General features: G+C 39.3%; 1 protein-coding gene across 3 annotated transcripts in view; it reads left to right on the forward strand.

The window, feature by feature from the left end:
- The window catches only part of LOC143862240 (uncharacterized), a 113657-nt gene that overhangs the window by 31427 nt on the left and 57471 nt on the right, over positions 1-24759 (forward strand). For all 3 annotated transcript variants that reach the window (XM_077373251.1, XM_077373249.1, XM_077373250.1), the window contains exons 9-14: positions 7538-7602; positions 7714-7780; positions 7873-7933; positions 8119-8177; positions 8258-8338; positions 8524-8635. In XM_077373251.1, coding sequence (XP_077229366.1) covers positions 7538-7602; positions 7714-7780; positions 7873-7933; positions 8119-8177; positions 8258-8338; positions 8524-8635 — 445 coding nt within the window. The remainder of the gene's footprint in view (positions 1-7537; positions 7603-7713; positions 7781-7872; positions 7934-8118; positions 8178-8257; positions 8339-8523; positions 8636-24759) is intronic.

Consider the following 24759-nt stretch of genomic DNA (forward strand, 5'->3'; position numbering starts at 1 on the left):
ACCACGCTAAAACTAGATGGAACTATATGGACTGGAATCATTTTGCGCAGATGTACATCGGTCGACAGGGCAACCTTGGCTATGTTACTGGCCGAGTGCAAGAATCCAAGGCGGACGATTTGGAATATGATAAGTAGGAGCAAGAATTTCATGGTAATTTTGTGGTTGCTTTCTTTGATGCAACCACTTATCATTTGTACCCTCCTATATCTGTGGAATAAAGGATATCTGGGATCGGGTCGAGATGACATATTCACAAAAAAAAGAAATATTGCTTGGGTTTATCAGCTCCAATAAGTGATTGAGAACCTTAGACAGGAGGACAAGGCACTCTCTTCTTACTTCTCCACTCTTCGAGGTATGTTGGAAGAGTAATATCATTATCAACTCTTGTAGTAAGCTACTGAGCCTAATAGAGAGCAATTTTATAAGCCAGTAAAAGAAAATCGCACATTCGAGTTCCTAGCTGGTCTGAACACTGCATTTGATGTCACTCGGGGTCAAATTTTAGGTTGCAACACTCTTCCTACCTTGGAATAGGTATACTCTCCTGTCCAGAGTAAGGACAACATGAGGAATGCTATGGACCGTTATCATCCCAAAGTGACAATTCTGCATTGGCCTTTGCATTGGGGTCCTACAGATTATAGGGGAGGAAATCAGAAGAAGTCTTTCGATGGCAAAGACAAACTGAACTGCGACGACTGTCGCAAGACCCGTCACACCAGAGAGACTTGCTGGGAGATACGTCGCTATCCACCTCGCTTCAGGCTCAACCAAAGGCTTTCTTCAAGTCGCGTTGCTGCGACTTCTAAATTTAGCTCCTCCCAAAGCACGCCAACAACTCTTCCGGATTCTATTGCTTTGGACAGATTGACACCTGCAGAGATGAAACACTTCTGCAAGCTCTTGATTCAGATGTATAGTCATGACTTCTTGGTTATTTACCAAGTTAGGTATCTGCCCACTGTGTGAGTCTTTCCCCACGCTTCTCTTGAATTACCGATATATCTTCTTTTCAATAAGAATCCTAGCGAACCTAAAAAAAGGATACAGGCCCAGCAGAAATTACTTATTTTTCAAGACCCCGTTATAAGTTCTATCCATATACGTTCTGATCGCCAGTTCATACTAGATCCAGTTGCATTCTTTTGGAATTGAGAGAAATTTGATTCTTATAACATATTATCTGCAAGGATAAAGTGAGAATCACCATTGACTCTTTATCCAACATCTCGGGTAAAGGAGCCATCAATGTCAATCGTTTATCCTTGCAGTTAGTTCTTCATGTTCAAAATTTATCTACTAGCTTGTTTGTTAAGTTTTACCAAGAGTCTGAATTGTTGTGTAACATTTTTGACAATGAATCTCTAACTGCTTTTCAGTCTAGTAGTAGTAGAAATAAGGGTGCAACTAGGGTTGGGTTGAGGCCAACCCGATCTGACCCGAGGAACCCTTTTTTCCAATCCGAACCTAACACGACCCGAGTTCAACCCGACCCAACCCGAGATTTTAAGCTTACAAAAAAATAATTTCGGGTTTCACTCGGGTCGGGTTTCCCAAACCCTCAACCCAAACCCGACCCGAACTCAAACCAGGTTGGGAAAACTCAACCCAACCTGACCTGACTTTTTCTCAGGTTGAACCCAACTGACCCATCGGGTTCGGGTTTGGGTTCAACCCGACCCGAGTTGCACCCCTAAGTAGAAATGAGTCTGTTTCCCAGATTAGGTTGTGGGCCTTGGCATGCTAAGTTGGGGCGTGTTTCTTTTTGATATTTGAGTGTTTCTTTATTTGTTTCTTTGCTCTTGAGGGTACTACAGTGCCAAGTTTGTCAATTGGTTCATTGTAGGTCATCTTATCCTGAAGTATAAATAAATACATTCATTTGATGTTGTGTATTCTGATTTGTGGGGTCCCTCTCCTATTGTCTATGTGGATGGATATCACTATTTAATTATATTTGTTGATTATTATACTCGTACAACCTAGTTGTACCTTATGAAGACAAGATAGAGTCCCTCTCCTATTGTCTATGTGGATGGATATCACTGTCATTATATTTGTTGATTATTATACTTGTACAACCTACTTGTACCTAATGAAGACAAGGTAGGAAGTACCTCTAATTATTATGAAGTTTCATCAAATGGTTCTCACCCATTTGAAAAAGTATATTTTGAGGTGGAGATTTAGAAATACATTGGTTTTGTTCATTAGGGCATGTGTCCGTACACACTTCAACAAAATGATGTGGCAGAGAGGAAGAATCATCACCTTCTTGAGATTGCTTATGGGACGCTGTTGAGCTCTGTGATCCTGAAGTACTTGTCATTTGCCGTTTTGATCACAACATACCTCAAATAAAATAATCTTTTATTTCAAAGAAAATTTCGGCCGAAATTACCTAAATTTCGGGATGTTATTAAATAATGGGAAAATACATTTCTTGGGTGAAATTCCTTAAATTTCGGGGGAAACAAAATTTCGATCAAAATTTCAATCGAAGTTTTATACCGTTTCGGGTATACCCTATTTCGCTTTCTGTCTCAACCGAAACCTGAAATTTCGGTCGAAATTTAAAATCTTGGTCGAGAGTTATCTCGTTGCTCGTGGAAAGGCCCACATCTTTCGTCGTGATCCTCCTCTTATTACTTATCCTACCTATGATTCGACGGAAATCCGAAATTTCGGATTTCACTCGAGATCGAAATCGAAATTGGGTGAAATCGAAACGTTACAAAATTTCGTTCGAAATTTCGGGCTGAAATTTAATAGATAACTCCAAAAAATCTGTTTTTTTTTTAAAATTATTTAATATTATCCCGAAATTTCAGCCGAAATTTTGGCAATTTCGACGAAATATTGTATGGGATAAAATATTGCCCAAATTATTTCGATAGAGTTTGAACGAAATTTCAAAATTTCGGCTGAAATTTCGATTTCGGTGAGGACCGAAACGCATTTTGAAACTGAAATTTAAAGCCTTGCCTATGATACGTGGGAACAGGAGGATACCCTAGTCCCTAAATTACTTTGGCAGAGTATGGCCCCTCATATTGCTAGTCCCTTGATGCTTCTTCCTACATTGAAGCAGGTCTGGGATCAGACTATCCTTCTTTATTCTGGTGTGGCCAACATCAGCCGTATCTGCTCCACGTACTTTGAGTGGATACGATTTCGCCATGGAGATGTCTACTGCTGCCCACTACAGTCAGTTTGTAGCCCTCTGCTAGCAGCTTGATGTATTTATGCCTCTCACATTTGATCTTACTGTTGTTGCTCACCAGAGGGACCCGATGCGTGTCGTTCATTACCTCGAGAGTTTAAGTCCCGAGTACACATATCTTCGTAGTAGATTATTGGATCTGGATCTATTCCTTCACTTACGGAGGTCTATTCCTGTGTTGAGCAGTGCTCTCCTGGTGACTCCTCGGCAGCTGTTTCTATTGATGGCTCAGCTCTCGCAACATATGATAGCAGTAGTTGTTCGAGCCGTGGTGGTGCCTCCTTTGGTTGTGGACGAGGTCGTGACAGTCATGGCCGTTCTTTTTGTACTCATTGTCAGCGAGAGGGCCACCATATTGATATTTGTTTTCAGTTGCATCCCGAGCTTCGGCCGTCTCGTTCGGCCCACATTACTGCTGCCAATCTCCCTGATACTTCTGTCCCAGCTGACTCGACGCTTGCCCTTGCTACAGATTCTCTTACCATTTCACGGGCTGATTATGATGAGTTTCAGCATCTTCGATTGAGCAGCCGCTCAGCCACTGCGAGTTTTGCCTAGCCAGGTAGTTCTCTGGCATTTCTACTTAGTATCTCTAGCTCCTGGATCATTAATTCTGTGGATTCTAACCATCTCACTGGTAATTCCTCTTCTCTTAGTTTTTTTCGTCCTTTTCTATTTGATTCCTACTCGGTAACTCTAGCCGATGGGACGTCCACCCCGATCTCGGGTATTGGTACTCTTTCACCCCATTCTGGGCTTACTTTGTCTTCTGTTTTATATGTCCTAAATCTCCTTTTAATCTTATTTCTGTTAGTTAAATTACCAACCATTTAAATTGCTGTCTCATTCTTTCCATCTTATTTTGTCTTTCAGGATCTCTCGACTAGGAGGACGATTGGCTCGGGCCGTGAGCTTGATGGACTCTACCGGTTAGACAGTAGCTCGCCTCGTCACATCTTGCAAAGTTCTGCTGATTTCTACTTGTGGCATTGTCGCCTGGGCCACCCTTCTTTGCAGAAGCTTCGTCAGTCGTTCGTTGTTCAGTCTATTATTTAGTCTTTTGATTGCGAGTCTTGTGAACCTGGGAAGCACGGTCGTGTGTCTTTCCCTCTAGATTTGTTAGTCTTGCTATGAGTCCTTTTGATTTAGTTCATTCAGATGAATGGGGCCCTTCACAGTTTATGTCAAATTCTGGTTACAGATATTTATTGTGTTTGTAGATGACTATTCTCGTGTTACTTGGTTGTATTTGGTTAAAGATCGCTCTCAAGTTTTTCATGTTTTCACACCTTTTATGCTGAAATCGCTAATAAATACAAGTGTAGTATTAAATGTTTGCACACTGACAGTGCCATGGAATACTTCTCTACTGAGTTCTAGGAATTCTTATCCAGCCGTGGTATTGTGCACCAATCTTCCTGCGCTCATACCTCCCAGCAAAATGGTGTGCTTGAGCGGAAACTACGACCTTCTTGACACACGCTCTATGCTATTCCAGATGCGAGTTCCTAAGCCTTATTTGAGTGATGCTGTACTCACTGCCTGCTTCTTTGCTAACGCCTTCAATCCTCCGTTCTGGATGAATCTTCCCCTTTTTCCATACTTCATCCGACTGGTGAGCCGTTTCCTGTGAGTCTACGAGTGTTCGGATGTGTCTGTTTTGTCCATAATCTGTTTCCAGGTCCTGATAAATTGGATCCCAAGGCAGAAAAGTATGTATTCCTGGGATACTCTTGCACCAGGAAAGGCTATCGTTGCTATAGTCCACGGTTGAGATGTATGTTTGTATCATCTGATGTCACTTTCTTTGAATCGGAGCCGTTCTTTCCTCCTTCTACAGGAGATACTTCTATCATTTCCGCATAGTCGATTCCTCTTACTATACCTGTCCTTCCGGATCATGTTGATCATCCTTGTCCTCCTACAGACACACCGTGTCCACCACCTGCTACTAAGGTCTATCATGGTCGAGCGAAACATATGACATTTGATGTTGTTCCCGAGCAGATTTCCTCTTAGACAGAGATCCCAGTTGCTGCCCCTCAGGAACCTATTGTTTCTAGCCCTATTACTTCAGTTGGTTCTCCTATTGCATCTCTACGAGATCTCGTCATCCTATTTCTTCTGTTGTTTCTTATGAGCATCTCACCCCTTGCTTTCACAGTTTTGTCTCCTCCTTGTCTTCTATCTCTCTGCCTAGGATTGTCCAAGAGGCACTTGCTCACACCCTGGCTAATGTGCTGCTATGGATGCTGAAATGGCTGCACTTCAGACTAATCATACATGGGATTTGGTTCCACTTCCTTCTGTGGCTCAGATGGAACCATTGAGCGACTTAAGACGTGCCTTGTCGCTAAGGGCTACACACATACATATGGACTTGACTACACAGAGACATTCTCCCTAGTGGCCAAAATTCCGTCTGTCAGAGATTTTATCTCCCTTGCTGTCAATCGATGTTGGCCCCTATATTAGCTAGATGTCAAGAATGCCTTCATAGACATTTGACTGAGGAGGTGTATATGGAGCAACCTCCAGGGTATGTTGCTCAGGGGGAGATGTCCTCCTCAGTTTGCAGATTTCATAATTCCTTGTATGGACTAAAACAATCCCCAAGAGCATGGTTTGGACGCTTTAGTGATGCGATTATGAGATTTGGTATGCAACAGTGTGCTGTAGATCACTCTGTGTTCAGCTGCTGTTTAGATGCATGGCATGTCCTAGTCATTGTTTATGTAGATGATATAATCATTACAAGGAGTGATACTACTGGCATACAGAGGTCGAAAGTGTTCCTACAAAAAGAATTTGCTACAAAGGATCTTGGACGCCTTCGATATATTTTGGGAATTGAGGTTGCATACTCTGTTACTAGTTTATCTCTCTCACAAAGAAAATATGTACTAGATTTGTTGGAGGAGACTGGTTCCACAGGAATGAAATCAGCTACTGTGCCTATGGACCCTAATACTAAACTTATGGCAGAAGGAGACTTGATGGATGATCCTGGTAGATATTTCCGACTAGTGGGGTAGCTTATCTACCTTATTGTTACCCTCTCAGACATTTGGTATGCAGTTGTGGTGGTTAATCAGTTTATGAGTGCATCACGCACTTCTCACTGGGCAGCGGTAGTTCAGATCCTTCGTTATCTAAAGGGGGCACCAGGGAAAGGTTTTCTATTCAAGAAACATGGACATACCCGCGTGGAAGGCTTTTGTGATGCAGATTGGGCAGGCTCTCCAGCAGACAGGAGATCCACCACAGGATATGGTACTTTTGTCGGGGGGAACCTGTATCATGACGACGTAAAAAGCAATATATAGTTTTCAAGTCTAGTGCAGAAGCTGAGTATCGAGCTATGTCACACATGAGTGAAGTGCTTCTCTGGCTACGATCTCTCCTATCTGAGATTGGTTTTTTATTGTCATTTCTAGCACAGCTTTATTGTGATAATAAAGCTGCCATTTACATTGCTACTAATCCTGTATTTCATGAGAGGACTAAGCATATTGAGGTAGACTGTCATTTCATTCGCCAGGATACAGAGGGCGAAGTTCTGCCTTCACCCGATCTGTAGATCAGCTAGCAGATGTGTTTACGAAGCCCTTAAGCAAAGCTAAACTCAATGACAGTTGTAACAAGCTAGGAATGTATAATATCTACATTCCAGCTTGAAGGGGAGTGTTAGACATATGTAATAAGCCTGAGGGCAGTTTAGTCATTGTACCTAATTCTAATATATAAATATGATAGAGAGGGGGAGCTAGTCTCTAACTCTTCTCAATCTCTCATTTGCAATCCAACAATACTTTTCAAGCATCTATCATTGTTGTAGATTCTTGGTTCCTTTACCCTGCAAGAATGTGTCCATGGGGTGAATGTTATGTGCTATGTGCATCCATTTGTCCATGGTGTGTTTGGTTTTATCAGGGCCTGGACATAACCAATCTTTATGTGGGAGTATCTCTTAACCTTGAAGATATCAATAAAGCCCGTAACCATGGATTTAAATTTTGGTTTGGAAATTTCAGCCGAAATTTTGGAATTTTAATATTTTTTTTGACAAAGAATAATATTTCGAAATTTCAGACGAAATTCCCAAAATTTCCGAAATTTTGGAAATCCCAAAATTTCAGATTTCATTAAATTTCAGGGTTCTGTCTCAACCGAAATCCGAAATTTCGGATTTCGGCCAAAATCTGAAACCATGCCCTTAACGACTGAAGTATTTTTTAATGAGTTAGATAATAATAAATGATTTTGACCACTAATCTCATTGTTTGCCGTTCTTTTTCTTTTCGTCAGCTAAAATTAATGACCCCTTGCATACTTTTTGCTGGCCCTGTGGCACTTGGATTTGGATGTCTCAGGTGGGTACAATAATTCATTAAGTAGATTGTCAAGGAATTGATCAACTTCCTTACATCATTGTTTTTCCATGACACAGTTCCATAACCTTCTCAACTCTTGCTTATTTATAGTGCAGAAGGTTATCATCTCATCCCTTCTTTGAGCCCTGCTCTGTCAAGCATTGCTTTGATTGTTTCGGTGAGTTCACAGTCACTAGTACTTCCAATATTTCATTAATGGGGAATGATAACACGTTGGGTTAACATAGAAGGTTTTCTTTATCATTGCAGTGTGCCATTTATCTTTCCATAAGTGGATCAGATGCTTCCCATCCGGGTGATGCATTAACGGGTAAACAAGTACCCTAACTCTGATCATAGCTCATATCCCTTTCACGACCTAGTTTTCTACTATTCTTTTGATTGTCCGCCTTTGACTCATCCCCAATCATGGGTATGAATGTCTCCCCTTCTGTTCATACTCTTCTTTTTTCTAATTTAGATGTAGTATGGTGACTTGAGAAATGCCTTTTGCAGGAGGAAAACTCATCTCTTATGGAGCTTCACTTGGTGTTCTCTTGCAATGGTTTATCCAGGTTCTGATTTTCTTATGCATTCGTAATTGAGGATACATTCAAATAATGGCAGGGGTGCATGAAACTTCTTGGATCTTCAGGTAGTTATGCATAAAAAAACTGGATATGGATTCATTTCGTTCTCATGGAAGGACATCTTAAAGGATAAGGATCTCCATAAGGTTAATTTTTCGGATCCCTGGTTCATATACATTCAGAAACTTATGATGCTTTGATTACTGAATAGGGAAAAACAATCCTAACAAAACATTAGAGATACAACAATTGCCATCTTTTCTCTTTCCTACACAGTTTTTGTTTTTAACACACGACACTAACCATCTTTTTTTTTTCCTTTCCTACACAGTTGTTTATGCTGATGCTTCCCGCAACCTTGAGTTCAGGATTGGCACAAATAGCATCTTTCACAGATCTTTATTTTGCATCCTTTATTCCAGGTGCTGCCGCAGGTCTCTCTTGTAAGTAACTGTCATGCCTTTCGCCCATCTTGAGTGTCATCTTGAACCAAAGTATTCAGACTTGAGTAGTTATATCTATATCGGTTTTTACTTATTTCTTGTCCATGCTTGTGCATTTTTTGTTTTTGTTTCACCTTCATAATTTGGTTCTCTAACTGGCAATATAAACTGAGTTGGATCATATGTACGATAGATGAAATATGGTATTTGCTTAAACCAATATTGTTCCACAGCTCAATGCAGTTTCTGATGATGATATTGATAAGATTTTTGATGGGGTAGAGTTTTTTTTTTTGTACCGCATGAATTCCACTTCTCTCTTTATTTTTCTGACTACTCATTCTCCTGTTTTCTTCTTTCCTTGCCACATCTCGACATCTTGCTCCTCAGATTTATTCTTCTTCTTTTTAATTAGCATGATATCAGATCCAAGATCCACAAGTGGCTTTGTCTGTTTTCCTTTTTCTCCTTGGAACACTTCTATATTTTTTGCACATGTCTGATATTGGTAAAAAATGTAGGATTTTTTTTTTTTGGTGTTTGTGTGTAGAAAACCCTTAAGGTGTCTATTTTTTCGTGCGTGGATGTGTGCTATTGAAGGTATTCCTCTTTTTTGTGATATATCAAAGAGGAATAGTAGTAATGGTGAGACTGAGACGACTGTGTTCTTCCCCTACACGTAAAAGGTAAGTGTTGCTGCAGTGCAGCCCTATCGGTGTAGCCTTTGTGCTGTCCATGTGTCCTATATTCTACTTGTGTGGGTTATATGCAAGGTTTTAAATTTCTCTTTCAGTTCTGTAAAATCACATAAACATAAGGAAACATATGCAAATGGTAGATTTTTTTAAAAAAAATGTGCAAATGATAGAATTTAAAGTTGAAACTTCGGGAAATGATAGAATAAGGAGAAATACACACTTAGAAAACATCACGTAAGCAAGACAACCATCTATAATGGTTTATAAACATCGAACAACTAATGACATGCACTGACGCTTTTAGTACATACCAAATTTCACATCTAATTCTTCTAAATATTTATAGATAATACATGCACCACATTTCTCATTCAATTCATATAAATATAATTATGTAATACATGCTAATATAGTATATATCAATATTACACTTATGATTTTGGTTTATGCATTTCGGTCGTTTCGATTTTTGTGGGGTTGGAAACACGAACATTTCGTTTTATTCGTATCGGTTTCGGTGGAAATTTAAAACTACAGTTATATGATGTGTTGCCCTTGCCCATATGTGTGACCGTTGAATTTTCTGTACTATTTGTGGCTTATTTGCTGCCATATTTCTATTCATGGGCTGAATTGTGCTGCCATTTTTTGATCATCCACTTGCTGCCTGGTTTATGTGGATCTCTTTTTCTTTCATGGGGTTTCATTGCCGTCTTCTTAATTTCTAGGACATCCTGCACACTCGCCTCATGGGCCACTAAAGATGGACCTGGTTGGTCTCTTGACTGTCTTTAAAAAACCCCTGCATGTTTGATTTAAAGTGATCTTCGCCCGTCCTTCAATGTTTACGTGTTGTTGGGAATGCTGTGGCTGTAGGAAAAGTATTACATATAGTATACATCCATAATGGCGTCACACCACATTGGGTCAGAATATTTATCCTTCGTAGAAAACTTAACCAAGACACTTCTGAATTATATGTGTTTCAGCCTCCTTCCAAAACCATGCTCAAAGGACATGGATGCTTTTTCGTTGGAACGTATGCTTCTCCACCATTTTTGCGGTGACAATATTTTTTGTACTACAACTATAATAACTTTACTCTGTAGTTACAAAGAACTTGCGTACATAAGATGCTCTTTCACTGCCAAGCATCATCCGAGTCATGTGACACCCTTTCTCGCTGCATGACTAGTAACTCCTCTATAATAGGTTTTTTTTGTATTTCATCCTCATCTTCACTAAGGGCCTTGTATGATACTTCGTTGTCTCCATAATTGCCGAACTCTTCTTCCATCTCGGCCAGATTTGTTTGATGCCTTGAGCATTCAAACGACATGTGGCCAGTTGCATGACATGAATAGCAACGCTGTCCAGAATCCTAGGATCTTCTCCTGGATGAAGATTTCCACTTCTCTCGCTCTGGATACTGTCCGGCATATTTTTTATTATTATGACCATCTGATTAAGAGTTGATCTGGAGCCAGAACTCCTACCACCAGTCGCCACTCCTCTACATTCAAACGAGGATTTATTCTTGAGATGCTCTTCTTCCCCCGAAGCAAGTTGACACAATTCGAAAACAATAGCTAGTTGATCTGCCTCATTAATAGCCCACACCTTTGTATCAATCAAATTTTTTATAATCTGTATCCTCATCCCCGCCCCCGAGAAATAACGTGAAGCAGCAATCTCCTCCGATTCAGCCAAGTCATTAAGCTCACACAAGTTGCATGCATTTGTATATTCTTCCACCGCATCTCTTTCTCTCGAAGTTTTTGTACCCGTAATACAGATTTTGCTTGTGGTCGAGGGGCAATATTTTTTCCTTAAATTTTATATTCACATGCTCTCAAGTTCGGATCATTGATTTCTCTACCAGAGTTCTAGACTCTACCAAACACTGCCAACATTTAGCCGAAACCCCTTTGAGTTTTGTCTTGACAAAAGCCACCTTCCAACCTGTCATTGTGTCTTTCCACTCAATGAAATTATATACTCTCATCACCCAATAGAGGGAAGCCTCTGAATGCATCCTCCCATCAGACACCGGCACATCAAGCTTCATCCCTTTTTGGTAATCATGCTACAGGCTTCGTCCCTTTATGGTAATCATGCTGCAGTCTTCTCTCCAACCTCCTTTCTCTGCAATTTTGAGGTGTTGGCCCTCTTCTTACGTGCCAAATTCGGAAATATCGTTCTCGGGAATTTCTCGCCAAGGCGAAATCTCAGGATATATTATTATTTTTTCAATTTTATATCAGAAAAAAATGATAGAAATAAAATTATTAAAAATATATAAAATATCTAATTTAAGAAAAATATAAAATAGAAATATTTTTAAAAAATTGTGATATTATCGTGATCATTTTCACGGTAAATGATTAAAATCAAAATATCGTTAAATTTTTTAAAATTTCAGGATTATTTCAGAATTTTGTTATTTTATCAAAATGTCATGATAAAGTCCTAATAATTTGAAAATTTTGGAGATATTTGTGACAGTTCCATGCCCCTTAACATGAATTATTTGGTTGCATTTCTCTTCATCATCCTCATAATAAGGATTGATGTCATCTTCTTTTTGCGGAGAGTCATCTGAATGCTCCTCTTCATGTTGTTCACCCAAGTCGCCTTCTGGTGCATCCTTGGGTTGCAAAGGTTGATTGCTTCCCAGCTCACAACTGTCACTATGTTGCTCCATAAATAAGGCTTGGGCCTCCTGCGATAGGGCAGTCACTTGCTGGGTGAGATCTAAAAATTGATCATCCCTTTGACTTTGGGTTGATATTCCTCGATTTGTGATGGCTAAACCAAGGAGATAGAAAAACTTGCTTTGATGCCAAAAGATGGAAATAAGTGGTTCAATTATATTAAAATAAATGCTGCCTAACTGCTGTCCATAAATGAAAGAAAGATCAAGTGCCCAAAACTACAATAAAAAATGGAAATATTCCTACGGTTTCCTAGGGTAAATCAAGTGTAAGGTTTCTACGGGTTTTAAACGGGTGAAAGGCTCAAACTGGGGCTGAAATTAAAAGGAAAGTTCTCACTGGGATGGGCAGCAGTCCTTTCACCTCAATTCCGTGCAAAAGGGGACCCGAGAGCTTGGCAGACAAATCCGTGGGCACGATCTGAAGTCCAGGCAGCAGCAACCTTGCCAAAACAATGAGTATGTGGCCGAACTAAGGGGAATAGAAGAAAAGAAAATAAAAGGGAGAAAGAAAAAGATGAAGATAATGAAATAAGAGAGATGGAGGACATCAAGAGAGGAGAATAAGAAAGAAACTAAGAGAAAGAGGTAGGAAAACTAGAGAGTGTGAAAGAGAGAGAGGATCGAGAGATGGGGGAGTGAAACCATGAATAAAGAGTGATATAGAGGGGCGAGAATGGAGGAGAGGTTAGAAAGAGTGAGACTGAGAGATAGAGGGAGGAGAACAGAGGGAGAATCAGAGAGAAAAATAGAGAGGGTTGAGAGAGAAACCTAGGGAGATGAGAAACAAAACCGAGTGGGAAGGGAGAGAAAACCGAGAGAAAGGAGAGAGAAAAGTGAGGGGAGAAGAGAAGAAAGAAGAAGAATACGAGAAGAAAGAAAGAGGAGAAGAGAGGGAAAGGACAGAGGAAAGAAGGAGAATAGGGGAAGGGAAGAAACAAGGGAGAGAGAGGAGACTCACCTTGTAAATGGGTGGGCGGGTGCCATAGGCGTGTTGGAGAAGAGAGGAAGCCGTTGGCTCCTTTCTTAGGTCTTTTCAATTTCCTTCAAAACTTAGGTTTTGCTCCTCCACATCTCTCTTATATATTCTTTAGTGGGCCCTCTTGCAAACCAACAACTTAGTGGAGTTGAAAGGACCGCAATACCCTTAACTACAAAAGAAAAACAATGCGCCGTAGATGATGTGGACATCTTCACATCTAGGTCTAAATTAAAATCCAAAAAAATCCAAATTCCTCAAATAAATAAAGATAATCAATGTGCTAAGCAATGATAGGATGATCCAATGGTCGGATTACATCAGTTGAATTTATTGTAATAAAAGAGGGCAATGAAGACAAGTAATAAAGCAAAGAAAAAGGAGAAAAAACCTTATCTGTTTCTTCTCCAAATCTCCAAACGCCAACTTTGAAAACTAGAAAGAAACCTCTTGTAATCGATCTCTAATAGCCCCCTATACGATAATTACTGAATGTCCAAAACCACTCCTGCTTATTAAAACACCTACTTAAGAGGAATAGACCAATGTGTCTGATGTTCAGTAACTAAGAATAAATTGATAAAATAATTCAGAAGATCATCTAATAATTAAAATTTGCTACCAAACTACTCTCTGCCATCGAATGGGCTCAGATTTTTTCGTTTGTGTTGCCGCTGGTACACATTGACGGATGCCTGGTCCATGGACGCATCAGTGGTATTATCCTTGGTTACAACATGCTATCAATCGTAATTTGAAGCTTCATCCAGACATTTCAACGTTCATAAGCTAAAATCTACTTGCTGTTAGATTTGTTGTAAAACCCCGAGCAAAATCGCTATACATTGCGGAAGAATAAATCGTGTAGAATAAAAATTTTCCTCTAACCCAGGATTCCTAGAGACTAATTGATTTTAATGTGATTTAATAAACATAAATATAAATACCTTATTTTGCTGATGAAAAGAAAAGCGTCTGCGTGATCTACTTGAAAATTAGCCGACGATCTAATTGATGCGAAACCGCAAGTTGAACCGATGGATTCCTTTCGCTGCACAAAGGATCTTGTAAACAACTCTTTGTTTACTTTATAATCTGATCTAAATCAAATTATAATATGGGAATATGTATTTAGATCAATAGAGCTTGGTTGGATGCTTGTCTTCTTGTTATAAAAGACAAAACTAGTTGATGGAATTGAAGAAGAAGAGAAAGACTTTGGAGTGTCTCTACCAGTTTCCAGCACATGGAATTATGGAAGAGCTCTTGAAAACTCCAGCCATATGCCTTATATTTATAGAGTTCTCAATTTCCATATGCACAATCCAAAGTTTCTAGAGAAATCTCAAAAAACTTGGAAACAATCCACAATTGGAAGCTCTAATTTGGAAACAAGCTAGTTTGCTTTTTCAAAACAGAAACCAAACAATGTGGGGAATGTTTTTAGCAACTCTTGGACTTTTAAAAATTCCTAAATTGAGATTTTTTCCAAGTAAAAACGTGGGTTGCTTTTTAGGTAAAAACAATCCCAAAAATATCTCTTACACTTTCCTTTTTCTATATTCCCGCTATAAGCCTGTAGGTCAAATTTCGACCTCATTTTTGGATAAGTAAATGGTCGAATTAGAAAAAATCATAAATTACAAAGTTGCAGATTTTTCAAAATCCTTCGAAACAAGTACTTACACATTAATTTTGTCCAAGAGATGAGTAAGTTATAACTGTTTTAGTAAAACCAATCTATAAGCTAAACTTAAAAATGTTTATTTATTTATTTTAATTAAATAAACATATTTCCTCCCATCCAATGGAATAAAAGCTCAATCCATATTTTTCTATAATTCCCAAAATACCCTTATGGTTTATACTTACAACTTTGTACTTGATAGCATTCCTACATCATTCCCAATGAGTAGGATGTCATCGACATAAAGAACCAATAACGTAACCGCGCTCCCACTGACCTTCTTGTAAACACAAGCCTCGTCTACGTTTTGACAGAAGCCAATCTCTTTGACTGCTTGATCAAAACGAAGGTTCCAACTACGGTAAGCCTGCTTCAATCCATAAATAGATCTCTACAACTTGCACACCTTTTGATTACCCTCTCCAGCAACCTCAAAACCCTCTGGCTGGACCATGTAAATATCTTCCTGAATGTTTCCATTCAAGAAGGCGGTTTTGACGTCCATTTGCCAAATTTCGTAATCATAGTGTTCAAAGATAGCTAGTAAAATCCTAATAGACTTTAGCATGGCTACTAGTGAGAAGGTTTCCTCATACTCAATACCAACCTTTTGACTGTATCCCTCGCCACTAGCCTAACCTTATAGGTCTCCACCTTTCCATCAGGGCCTTTCTTTCTCTTGAAGATCCATTTGCATCCAATGGGTTTAATACCCTCAGGTGGATCAACGAGAGTCCAGACCTTATTGGAATAAGGGCCCTGATGGAAAGGCGGATCAACGAGAGTCCATTTCAGATTTCATAGTGTCTATCCATTTTCCTGCATTGATGTCTAACATCGCCTCTTTGTAGTTAAGGGGATCTGTATCTTCTGTCATTGTTTCACCCAAGTAGACAAGTCTATCGGGTTGTCTGACCTCCCTACTACTATGTCGGAGTGTTGTAATAGGTTTAGTGGGTACTTGCTCAACTTCTTCATATCTCTCTATTAGATTTTCGGGTTGCACTTCAAAGCAATCCTATCATTTCCGCTCGTATCTTGAATGAACTCTTCTTCTAAGAATGCGGCATTCCGGCTCACAAAACAGTTTTGCTCACCAGGGTTATAAAACAGATAACCCTTTTGTTTCCCTAGGATATCCAATAAAGACACCTATTGGTTCGTGCCTCCAACTTTTCAACACCTATCTTTTTAACATGGGCAGGACAATTCCATATCCTCATATGATTCAATGCGGGTTTTCTGCCCGTCCATATCTCATATGGAATCCTTGGTACTGATTTAGTTGGTACTCGATTAAGGATGTAAACTGCCGTTGCTAGGGTGAATCCCCATAGAAACAAAGGTGCTTGTGCAAAGCTCATCATAGATCGAACCATGTTTAACAGTGTTCGATTTCTCCTTTCTGACACACCGTTTAACTCTGGTGTTGCAGGTGGAGTCCATTGAGAAACTATTCCATTTTCTTTCAAGTAGTCCTTAAACTCATCCGAGAGGTACTCTCCACCCCTATCGGAGCGAAGTGTCTTAATCCTTTTGTTTAGCTGGTTTTCTACTTCATTCTTGAACTCTTTGAACTTTTCAATGGTCTTAGACTTACGTTGCATTAGGAACAGGTAGCTGTACCTTGAATGGTCATCCGTGAAAGTCACGAAATAGACGAACCCTCCTCTCGTAGGATGAGAAAGAGGACCACATACATCTGTATGTATCAATTCCAATACACTTTCGCTTCTTCCACTCTTGCCCTTGAAGGAAATTTTAGTCATTTTGCCTTGGAGACATGGCTCACAAGTTGGAAAGAGTTCTACTTGGATTGAATCTAATGGACCATCTTTCACTAATCTTGTGATCCGCTCTAGGCCAATATGACCTAATCGAAGATGCCAAAGATGTGTTGGAATTACCGTGTCCCTTGCCCTTTTGAGGTTTGGAACGTCAACACTCGGAATATTCTCAACATTGCTTTTTCACATTCTTTAAGGCGTTAATTAGGTATAGGCCATGACTCTTTGTATCTTCCACAATTAAGGAATTTCTCTTTTTAATGGAAACAAAACTTTTATTAAAACTAGTAGAATATCCATCTTCAAATAATTTTGAAACTGAAATTAGAATTCTTCTTATTGAAGGTACATAGGGACAATCCTTTAATATTAGATAACCGCCTAAGAATGTCAAAACGTAATCTCCTACAGCTTGGACAACAACTGTTGCTTCAGTTCCAACTTGTAGGGTGAGGTCGCCCTCAGTCAACCTTTTGATTTTCCTGTACCCCTGCAACACATTGCAGATGTGTGAGGTCGCACCTGTGTCAACACACCAGGAAAATACAGGTTCAATCATATTGGTTTCAGCAACAAACACTGGCAACATGCCTAAGGTAGGGTTGTTGCCCTGCTGGGTAACTAGATAGCTCCTGCTGTTCCGCTTCTAATGTCTAGTCTTTCCACAATGGAAGCAACCGTCGTTGCCCTTGGTTGACTTCTTTTTTTTCAAGTTCTTGTTATTTACCACTGGCTTGTTCTTCTTAGAGCTTTGGCCTTTTGCTCTTCCTTTTCCTTTACCTTTCGGCTTAGGTGCTGAGGGTACGTTACCCTCTGCTAGGAAGGCACTTTTCTTATTCAGCATTATATCCGAGGCCGCTACCATTCCAATATGTTGCTGCTGCATCACATTGGACATAGAGCCAAGGATGTAACATTTTGCCATCCCATTCTCCTCAAGCCACTTAGACTTTCTATTGTGGTCTGCTTGAGGCGCATCGGGACCAGGTAGCTCAGGCTCTTCAGTGGTAAGAACCCAATAAACTTTAGCGACTGTGAGCACTAAAATTAGGTTTCTTTTCCAGTCGAGGTAATTTGGACCAATTAACTTATTTTTATCTAGGATCTTAGCTAATGGGTTGAATGAAGCCATGATATCTACGCCTAAAGGAAAGATGCATAATTAGCAAAACTACCATTTTAGTTAATTTCATGACATATCCATCGGATCTGGGATTTTGATCTATGATGGAACCGCCCATTGCACGTCTCATTCACGGGCCCCTCAATCTCGTGAATAAAGAGAAATGTATAATTTCTCCAATGGGCATCAGAAACTTATTCAAAACTTTGAATAAGTGGATTCATCTAATCCTATGAGATTCGATTTATGTTCGGCCTCTAAGCATTGAAGTATGTATATCCTTTGGGCGTCAATACCCTTTGCTTGGTTAAGTTATACCCACCGTCTGGGAAAATTATGCAATCTACAATGGCTTCTGCTTTGCATGTGACTAATATATCATGCACATTCTTCTTATCCTAGTAGGAATCTAACGGTTTACTCTAGTCAAGAAACAAGATCGGCTTCTGCTTTGGCATGTGACCATCCTATTTCTTAGATTACCCAACGGTTAGATGGCTATGGAAGGCAACACGGTCTTGTCCTTTCGACTGAACCCCGTTTATCAACTTAATATTTCTAATGTGGGAGTTACAATCATTATTGTGAATGTTTGATTAGGCATCCATTGCATAAAACAAAAACAGACATCGTAAACCAAACCTCCATCACATGAAAAGCAAACCAACAAACCATGGAAATAAAAACACACCATCCATGAAACCCAATTTTGCTTCTTGGATCATAGGGATTCCCCCACTAACCTTATTTGAATAAGAGAATCCCTATAACACCATCTTGCCAAATTGAGGGTGAATTATGGGCAACTTTGTGCACAAAGGGAACTTCGCTGGCCTCAAAGCGAATTCCCAAAGGAGCGTAATCTGATTTGCCTCATTATATGAAGCATAACAACATCAGGAAGTTCGTCCCTCTTTGGTTGGATCGAATCTGCCTCCATCTGCCAGTCAATCTGGAGCATCACCATGCTCCAATATCAACGATCCATTGATCGAGCACCAAGAGAATGATCTCTTCTTCAATTGGTCTTGGACAAACAAATATAAACTACCCTAGTGTCCTACCCTAGCCTAGGTAATCTATACATCATAATCAATTTCCATGGGAAACCAGTCGTCCGCCCAACTGCCCAGAGAGAGTAATTAAAAGCTGAAATAATTAAATTACATTGCGGACTTTAATATTACAAACCAAGAAATAAATCATCACATCAGATCATAACATCCATAAAAGATCATGCATCTCATGCATGAATTGAGTTCCAATATCTTTTTTGCCCATCTTTCACCAATACCGATCAATTCCCACAAAACCGGGTTAATTCAATTTTGATTAACACACAACCATCCTGATTTTAATTAGAAACATCATAAAACCTTTTTATATGGTCTAATAAATCAGCGTACAAAATTTTGCTCGAAAACAAGATCGTTTGATTTGTGAAAACAAAATTGTTCCATACCGGGAACACAATCCGGATAACATGACCTTTCGAGTAACTTTGAGTGGGATATAGTTACTCGAATGCTTTCTCAAGGATCTGATCATGCTACAAACATCCCAAGACATTATTAGAGAAGTCTATGTCTGGGTTATAGGCTTTTTAAGTCGTTTGGCTTGGAGAAACAAAATTCCAAATAAATTTTCGGAATTAATTTCTTGAATTCCAACAACTTTTCCAAACTTTGAAAAATCATATCTCCTAAACTGCTCGTCGGATTTCGATGATTCTTTATGCGTTGGATTCGTATTCGAGTCTACTTTCCAACCATGCAAAGCGATCAGTCCAGAAATCCACCATACGGTTCAGTTTTGCTGTTTTTTCTACAATCATTTGTTTATTAAAAACACACAGACTATGAAACTCGGATAGCTGGGATAAACGTCCGGACTCACAACAGATCACCGCATGATCTATCTTTGGCTCATTAGCCTCCTAATCTATTCCCTAGTTAGCTCTAATACCACTTGTTAGATTTGTTGTAAAACCCCGAGCAAAATCGCTACACATTGCAAAAGAATAAATCGTGTAGAATAAAATTTTTGCTCTAACCCAGGATTCCTAGGGACTAATTGATTTTAATGTGATTTAATAAACATAAATATAAATACCTTATTTTGCTGATGAGAAGAAAAACGTCTGCGTGATCTACTCGCAAATTCGCCAACAATCTAATTGATGCGAAACCGCAAGTTGAACCGATGGATTCCTTTCATTGCACAAAGGATCTTGTAAACAACTATTTGTTTACTTTATAATCTGATCTAAATCAAATATAATATTGGAATATGTATTTAGATCAATGGAGCTTGGTTGGATGTTTGTTTTCTTGTTATAAAAGACAAAACTAGTTGATGGAGTTGAAGAAGAAGAAGAAGAGAAAGACTTTGGAGTGTCTCTACCAATTTCCAGCACATGGAATTATGGAAGAGCTCTTGAAAACTCCAGCCATATGTCTTATATTTATAGAGTTCTCAATTTCCATATGCACAATCCAAAGTTTCTAGAGAAATCTAAAAAACTTGGTAACTATCCACAATTGGAAGCTCTAATTTGGAAACATGCTAGTTTGCTTTTTTAAAATAAAAACCAAACAATGTGGGGAATGTTTTTAGAAACTCTTGGACTTACAGAAATCCCTAAATTGAGGTTTTTTCCAAGTAAAAAATGTGGGTCGCTTTATTGGATAAAAACAATCCCAAAAATATCTCCTACACTTTCATTTTTCTACATTCCCAGTATAAGCCTGTAGGTCAAATTTTGACCTCATTTTTGGACAAGTAAATGGCCGAATTAGAAAAAACCATACACTACAAAGTTGTAGATCTTTCAAAATCCTTCGAAACAAGTACTTACACATTAATTTTTTCCAAGAGATGAGTAAGTTATGACTATTTCAGTAAAACCAGTTTATAAGCTAAACTTACAATTGTTTATTTATTTATTTATGTTAAAGAAACATATTTCCTCCCATCCAATGGGATAAGAGCTCCGTCCATATTTTTCTGTAATTCTCAAAATACCCTTATGGTTTATACTTAACCATTTTGGTATTCCCAATGTATCCCATAGTGCATATACACTATATACGTTGTATATATCATTTCAATGCATCCAATGCCACGAAATTAGTTCGTGTAAGCAACCAAATAAATGCAGGACCTCTATCTAATAGATAATAATAGGTCAATCGAGTAGTGAGCGGGATCATAGCAGGGATTTAACGGTAGATCTTGCAGAACCCACAAGTGGGCCCCACTGCGATTATTGCTCCGTAGCCAATGCTACAATCACATTGAATTAGTGCCCTCCATCGAGACGTAACCCTGAACATAACCGTCAAATCATCATACCCCTAGTCACATCAAATGTGCAAGTCCATTCTCCAGCCCACATCTACTGAGTTGAGTCATACGTGGGGTGGACATCAACTACCCCCTGGACTTACTCACGGTATACCTTTCAGTCAAGCAATGTTGGCCTGCAAATGCATTTGCTGAAAACATATCAAAAACTTATTTTGTGAAATTCTTTTGAAATACACTTTATCAAATCCACCTGGCCAGGTAGTTTTCTAGGCCTACTGCTCTGACCAAAACCGTAGATGTTATCTTATAAAATAGGTGGAGAATTCCATGTCGGGTATCACTATTGACCTCAAAGGTTTGTCCAACACTCCAGTACTACCCTCTGGTGACTCCAAGAGAATCACAGTTAGATAGACCAAGAATGAGAGACTCGCCTGTTGGAGAAAAATGGTGTAGTGGTAGAGACCACAGACGCTTTCCTTAAGACGATATTCGCCGAGGCCACGAACTCGCCTCCAAGATACAATGAAGCCCGGTTCCAAACCGATTGCTTGACGACGTTCTGCACTGAACGGAATCCAGCCTGAATTACCTTTGAACTTTACAAGTATTTGAGACCCAAGTGTTCTGTTTCTGCAGTAAAACAGAATACTTGAAGTGGATTTGTAAATCACTAAAGACAGTAACTCCGTAGGGGATTAAAGAGAGTGTATTGAGTGAGAAATTCTACTGGAATCAGTAGTTTGGGTGTGCCAAAGTAGAAATCCGAATTGTAATTATTTTGGGCTTTTTCAGCTCTTTAAATAGAGCTTCTTCTGGTGACTTTTCACGTTGAAAAACACCCTTTCTGCTCATCCTTTTAGCGGGTTTGAAATCTGACCGTTAGATCGCGTCTAATCGCACTCTACGGTTCAGATCAATCCTGGAGTAACTGTTGGTTTGTGTAGAAACCCTTCCAACTTCGAACCGCTAGATTGCCCATTCACGGTGCAGATCGCAACCTTTGGTTCTTTACCGTTGTGTAGAAGGTACCCAACCCAACGGTCATCATCCACTAGCCGTTGCACTACGATCCGACGGTTCAGATCGCACCTGCTCATGCACTGTCCGTTGGAGCCTCTAAGGCCCGGTGGGCCAACCGTTGGGCCCGAACTCATGCCCAACCTGACCGAAACATTCGGCCTACCCACTTGACCGATCCAAGTCATCTTGATTAAACGGCTCAGATGAAATCTGGAAAAATGAAAGGCTCCAATCGCTGCTCGCTAGGATGCGGCATGCGAAGTGCAAAGTGCCCTTAAAAAAGCGCCAATAAAGCGCCACTTTGCGCCCTAATCCCATTGCCCACGCCGCGCGCGCGTGTGTGAACGATGCGTTGCACCGTTCCGAAGACCCATTGTGCATCATAACTGAAATTCTAGTGTTAGGCCCGAGTATGGTTGAGGCAACTTAAGAGGAGGGAAATTAGGTTTATAAAATCAATTTTTAACCTTTTGAAAACTTTAACCCAATTAAAGATTAAGAGATAAAAAACAATTAAGCAAGAAAGTTAAATCTAAAGTGCAATGCAAAAGAAAAGAGCAAGAGTAAAAAAAGAGTGCACCCGAGATTTAAAGTGGTTCGGTCCTTAAACACGAGGCCTACTCCACTCCACCAACCAAACACGTTGATGACTTTACTATGTTGATCTTTTTAACCTTGGCGAAGACCGGTGCCAATTACAATCTCCAATTGCTTTAACCTTGGTGGCAATCCTCACCACGGAGAGAGGGGCTTCGCTTCTCCGAACACTCGCCCAAATACAATGATTTATCAAGAAAGAAAGAACACAAAAAAAATCCCTTCCAAAGGGTTACAATCTTGAAGATGATGTACAAATGAGAGCCTATGATCCAAATCCTTAATCTAGAGGATGAGAGGCATAAAAAAAGCTTGAGTCACTCTTAAGATGTTACAATATAGTTTTAGAGTGTTAGAATTAATTATGGTGAAGTTTAGATCTCATATATATAGAGAAAACCCAAAAATGACCGTTTGAGGGGCATAGTCGTAATTCTGTGAAAAACCCCATCGGATATATTTTTTCTCGACATAGTGTTCTCGGAGTTCCGAGAAATTCTCGGAGTTCCGAGAATTCAAACAGAGATTGAAATATTAGTCCCTGGACCATTTCTCGGAGCTCCGAGGACTCTCTCGGAGTTTCGAGCTCGGAGCTCCGAGAATTCTCTCGGAGTTCCGAGAAGCCTATTTCAGCAGGATTTCGAGTCTGTTTTGCTGATTTGTTTTGGGCTTCATGGACTTCCAATTTTATACATAGTTGGGATTGATATGAGGGTTCCAAAGTCTTGGAACACCACAAGGACAATCACTTAATCATTTAGTCCATTTAGGGGTGTGTGATTACTTCATTTATGCTTCTCAAAACCTAAACTAGGACTGGATCTTTACAATCTAAAAGGACTTCAAAGAATGATATTCACTTTGCATTGCTTCAAGTCTTCTTGCTTCTTCGATCTCCAATGACTTTGGCCTTCCGAGTACGGTCCAATAAGAGCTTCTTGGACTTGATCCGAGCAGCCTTGATATCACACTATTATGATCTACAACTAAGACAATCAAACACATTAGTGAAGTAAAATCACTTGAGTTTGGAATCATCAAAAGAAGATGGGAATGCCAAGGTGGGAACCATTGGGCTTACAATCTCCCCCTTTTTGATGATGACAAGCACAAGAGATTTTTCAATAAAAGCAAATATATTTTTCTTACTCTAGATTTTTCTCCCCCTTTGTCATCAACAAAAAGATGGGTCAAGAAAAAAATCAAAGGGATAAAATTTTCAATTTTAAACTCCCCCTTTTTCAAGGAAAAAATCAAACATAGAACTCCCCCTATTTAGAATATTAATACAAAACAAGAGGAGATTTTAAAAAACTATAATAGAATGATGTTCAAATTTAAGTGCAAGCCCCTAATCTAGGATAAAAATATGAATAGAATCATGTGGGGGCTTTGGGAGCCCAAGCTTTCTTGGTCCCACCACTATCCCTAATCTTAGATGCACATTGAAATTGATAGTGACAATAAATTCCACAATAATAGCATCTAACATGAGGGTTAGATATACTAGTCTTATCATAAAACACATGCTTAAGTCTATTACTAGCCTTCTTCAAGACTATGTCAATGATTTTATCACCATTTAAAAATCCATGAAGACATAATCTTAATCTTTCATTTTCATTATGAAGATGGGCTATTTGTTTCAAAAACTCATTTTTCTCATCTTCACAACATTTGGAAGAGCTTGCCACATTTTGGAATTTGACTATTTGGCAAGTTTTCTCATCCAAACCACCCTTAAGGGTTTCAATCTCAAGTTTATGATTTTCAATTTGCACTTGAGCTTGAGATTTGGAAGAAGATGATTCATTTTTCTACATATCAAGCTCATTTTGTAATTTGGAAATAGATTTCTTAAGAGGTTTATTTTCTGAAATTTGGGAATGCAAAGTATTACACAATTCATCATAAGACATATTTCCACTATCGCTACTAGACGAACTATGAGAAGGGTTTGAATTTACCTCATCTTCATGGGTGAGTGCCATAAAGCATAAATCATCTTTATTTGTTTCCCTTTCACTTGAGCTTTTGCTTGAAGCGCTTGATGCATCCCAAGCGGCTACAAGACCTTTGTTCTTCTTCCAATCGTTCTTCTTTCCTTTGAACTTCGAGGATGATGACTTGAGAAGTGGACACTCCGGTCTTTTGTGTCCCGTCTTCTTACAATTGTAGCATCTTATTCTACCGTCTAAGTCACTTTCT

Source organism: Tasmannia lanceolata, unplaced genomic scaffold (genome assembly GCF_043159265.1).
Source record: "Tasmannia lanceolata isolate RefF3 unplaced genomic scaffold, GAP_Taslan_0.1 ptg000037l, whole genome shotgun sequence".
In the NCBI taxonomy this organism is placed as follows: Eukaryota; Viridiplantae; Streptophyta; class Magnoliopsida; order Canellales; family Winteraceae; genus Tasmannia; species Tasmannia lanceolata.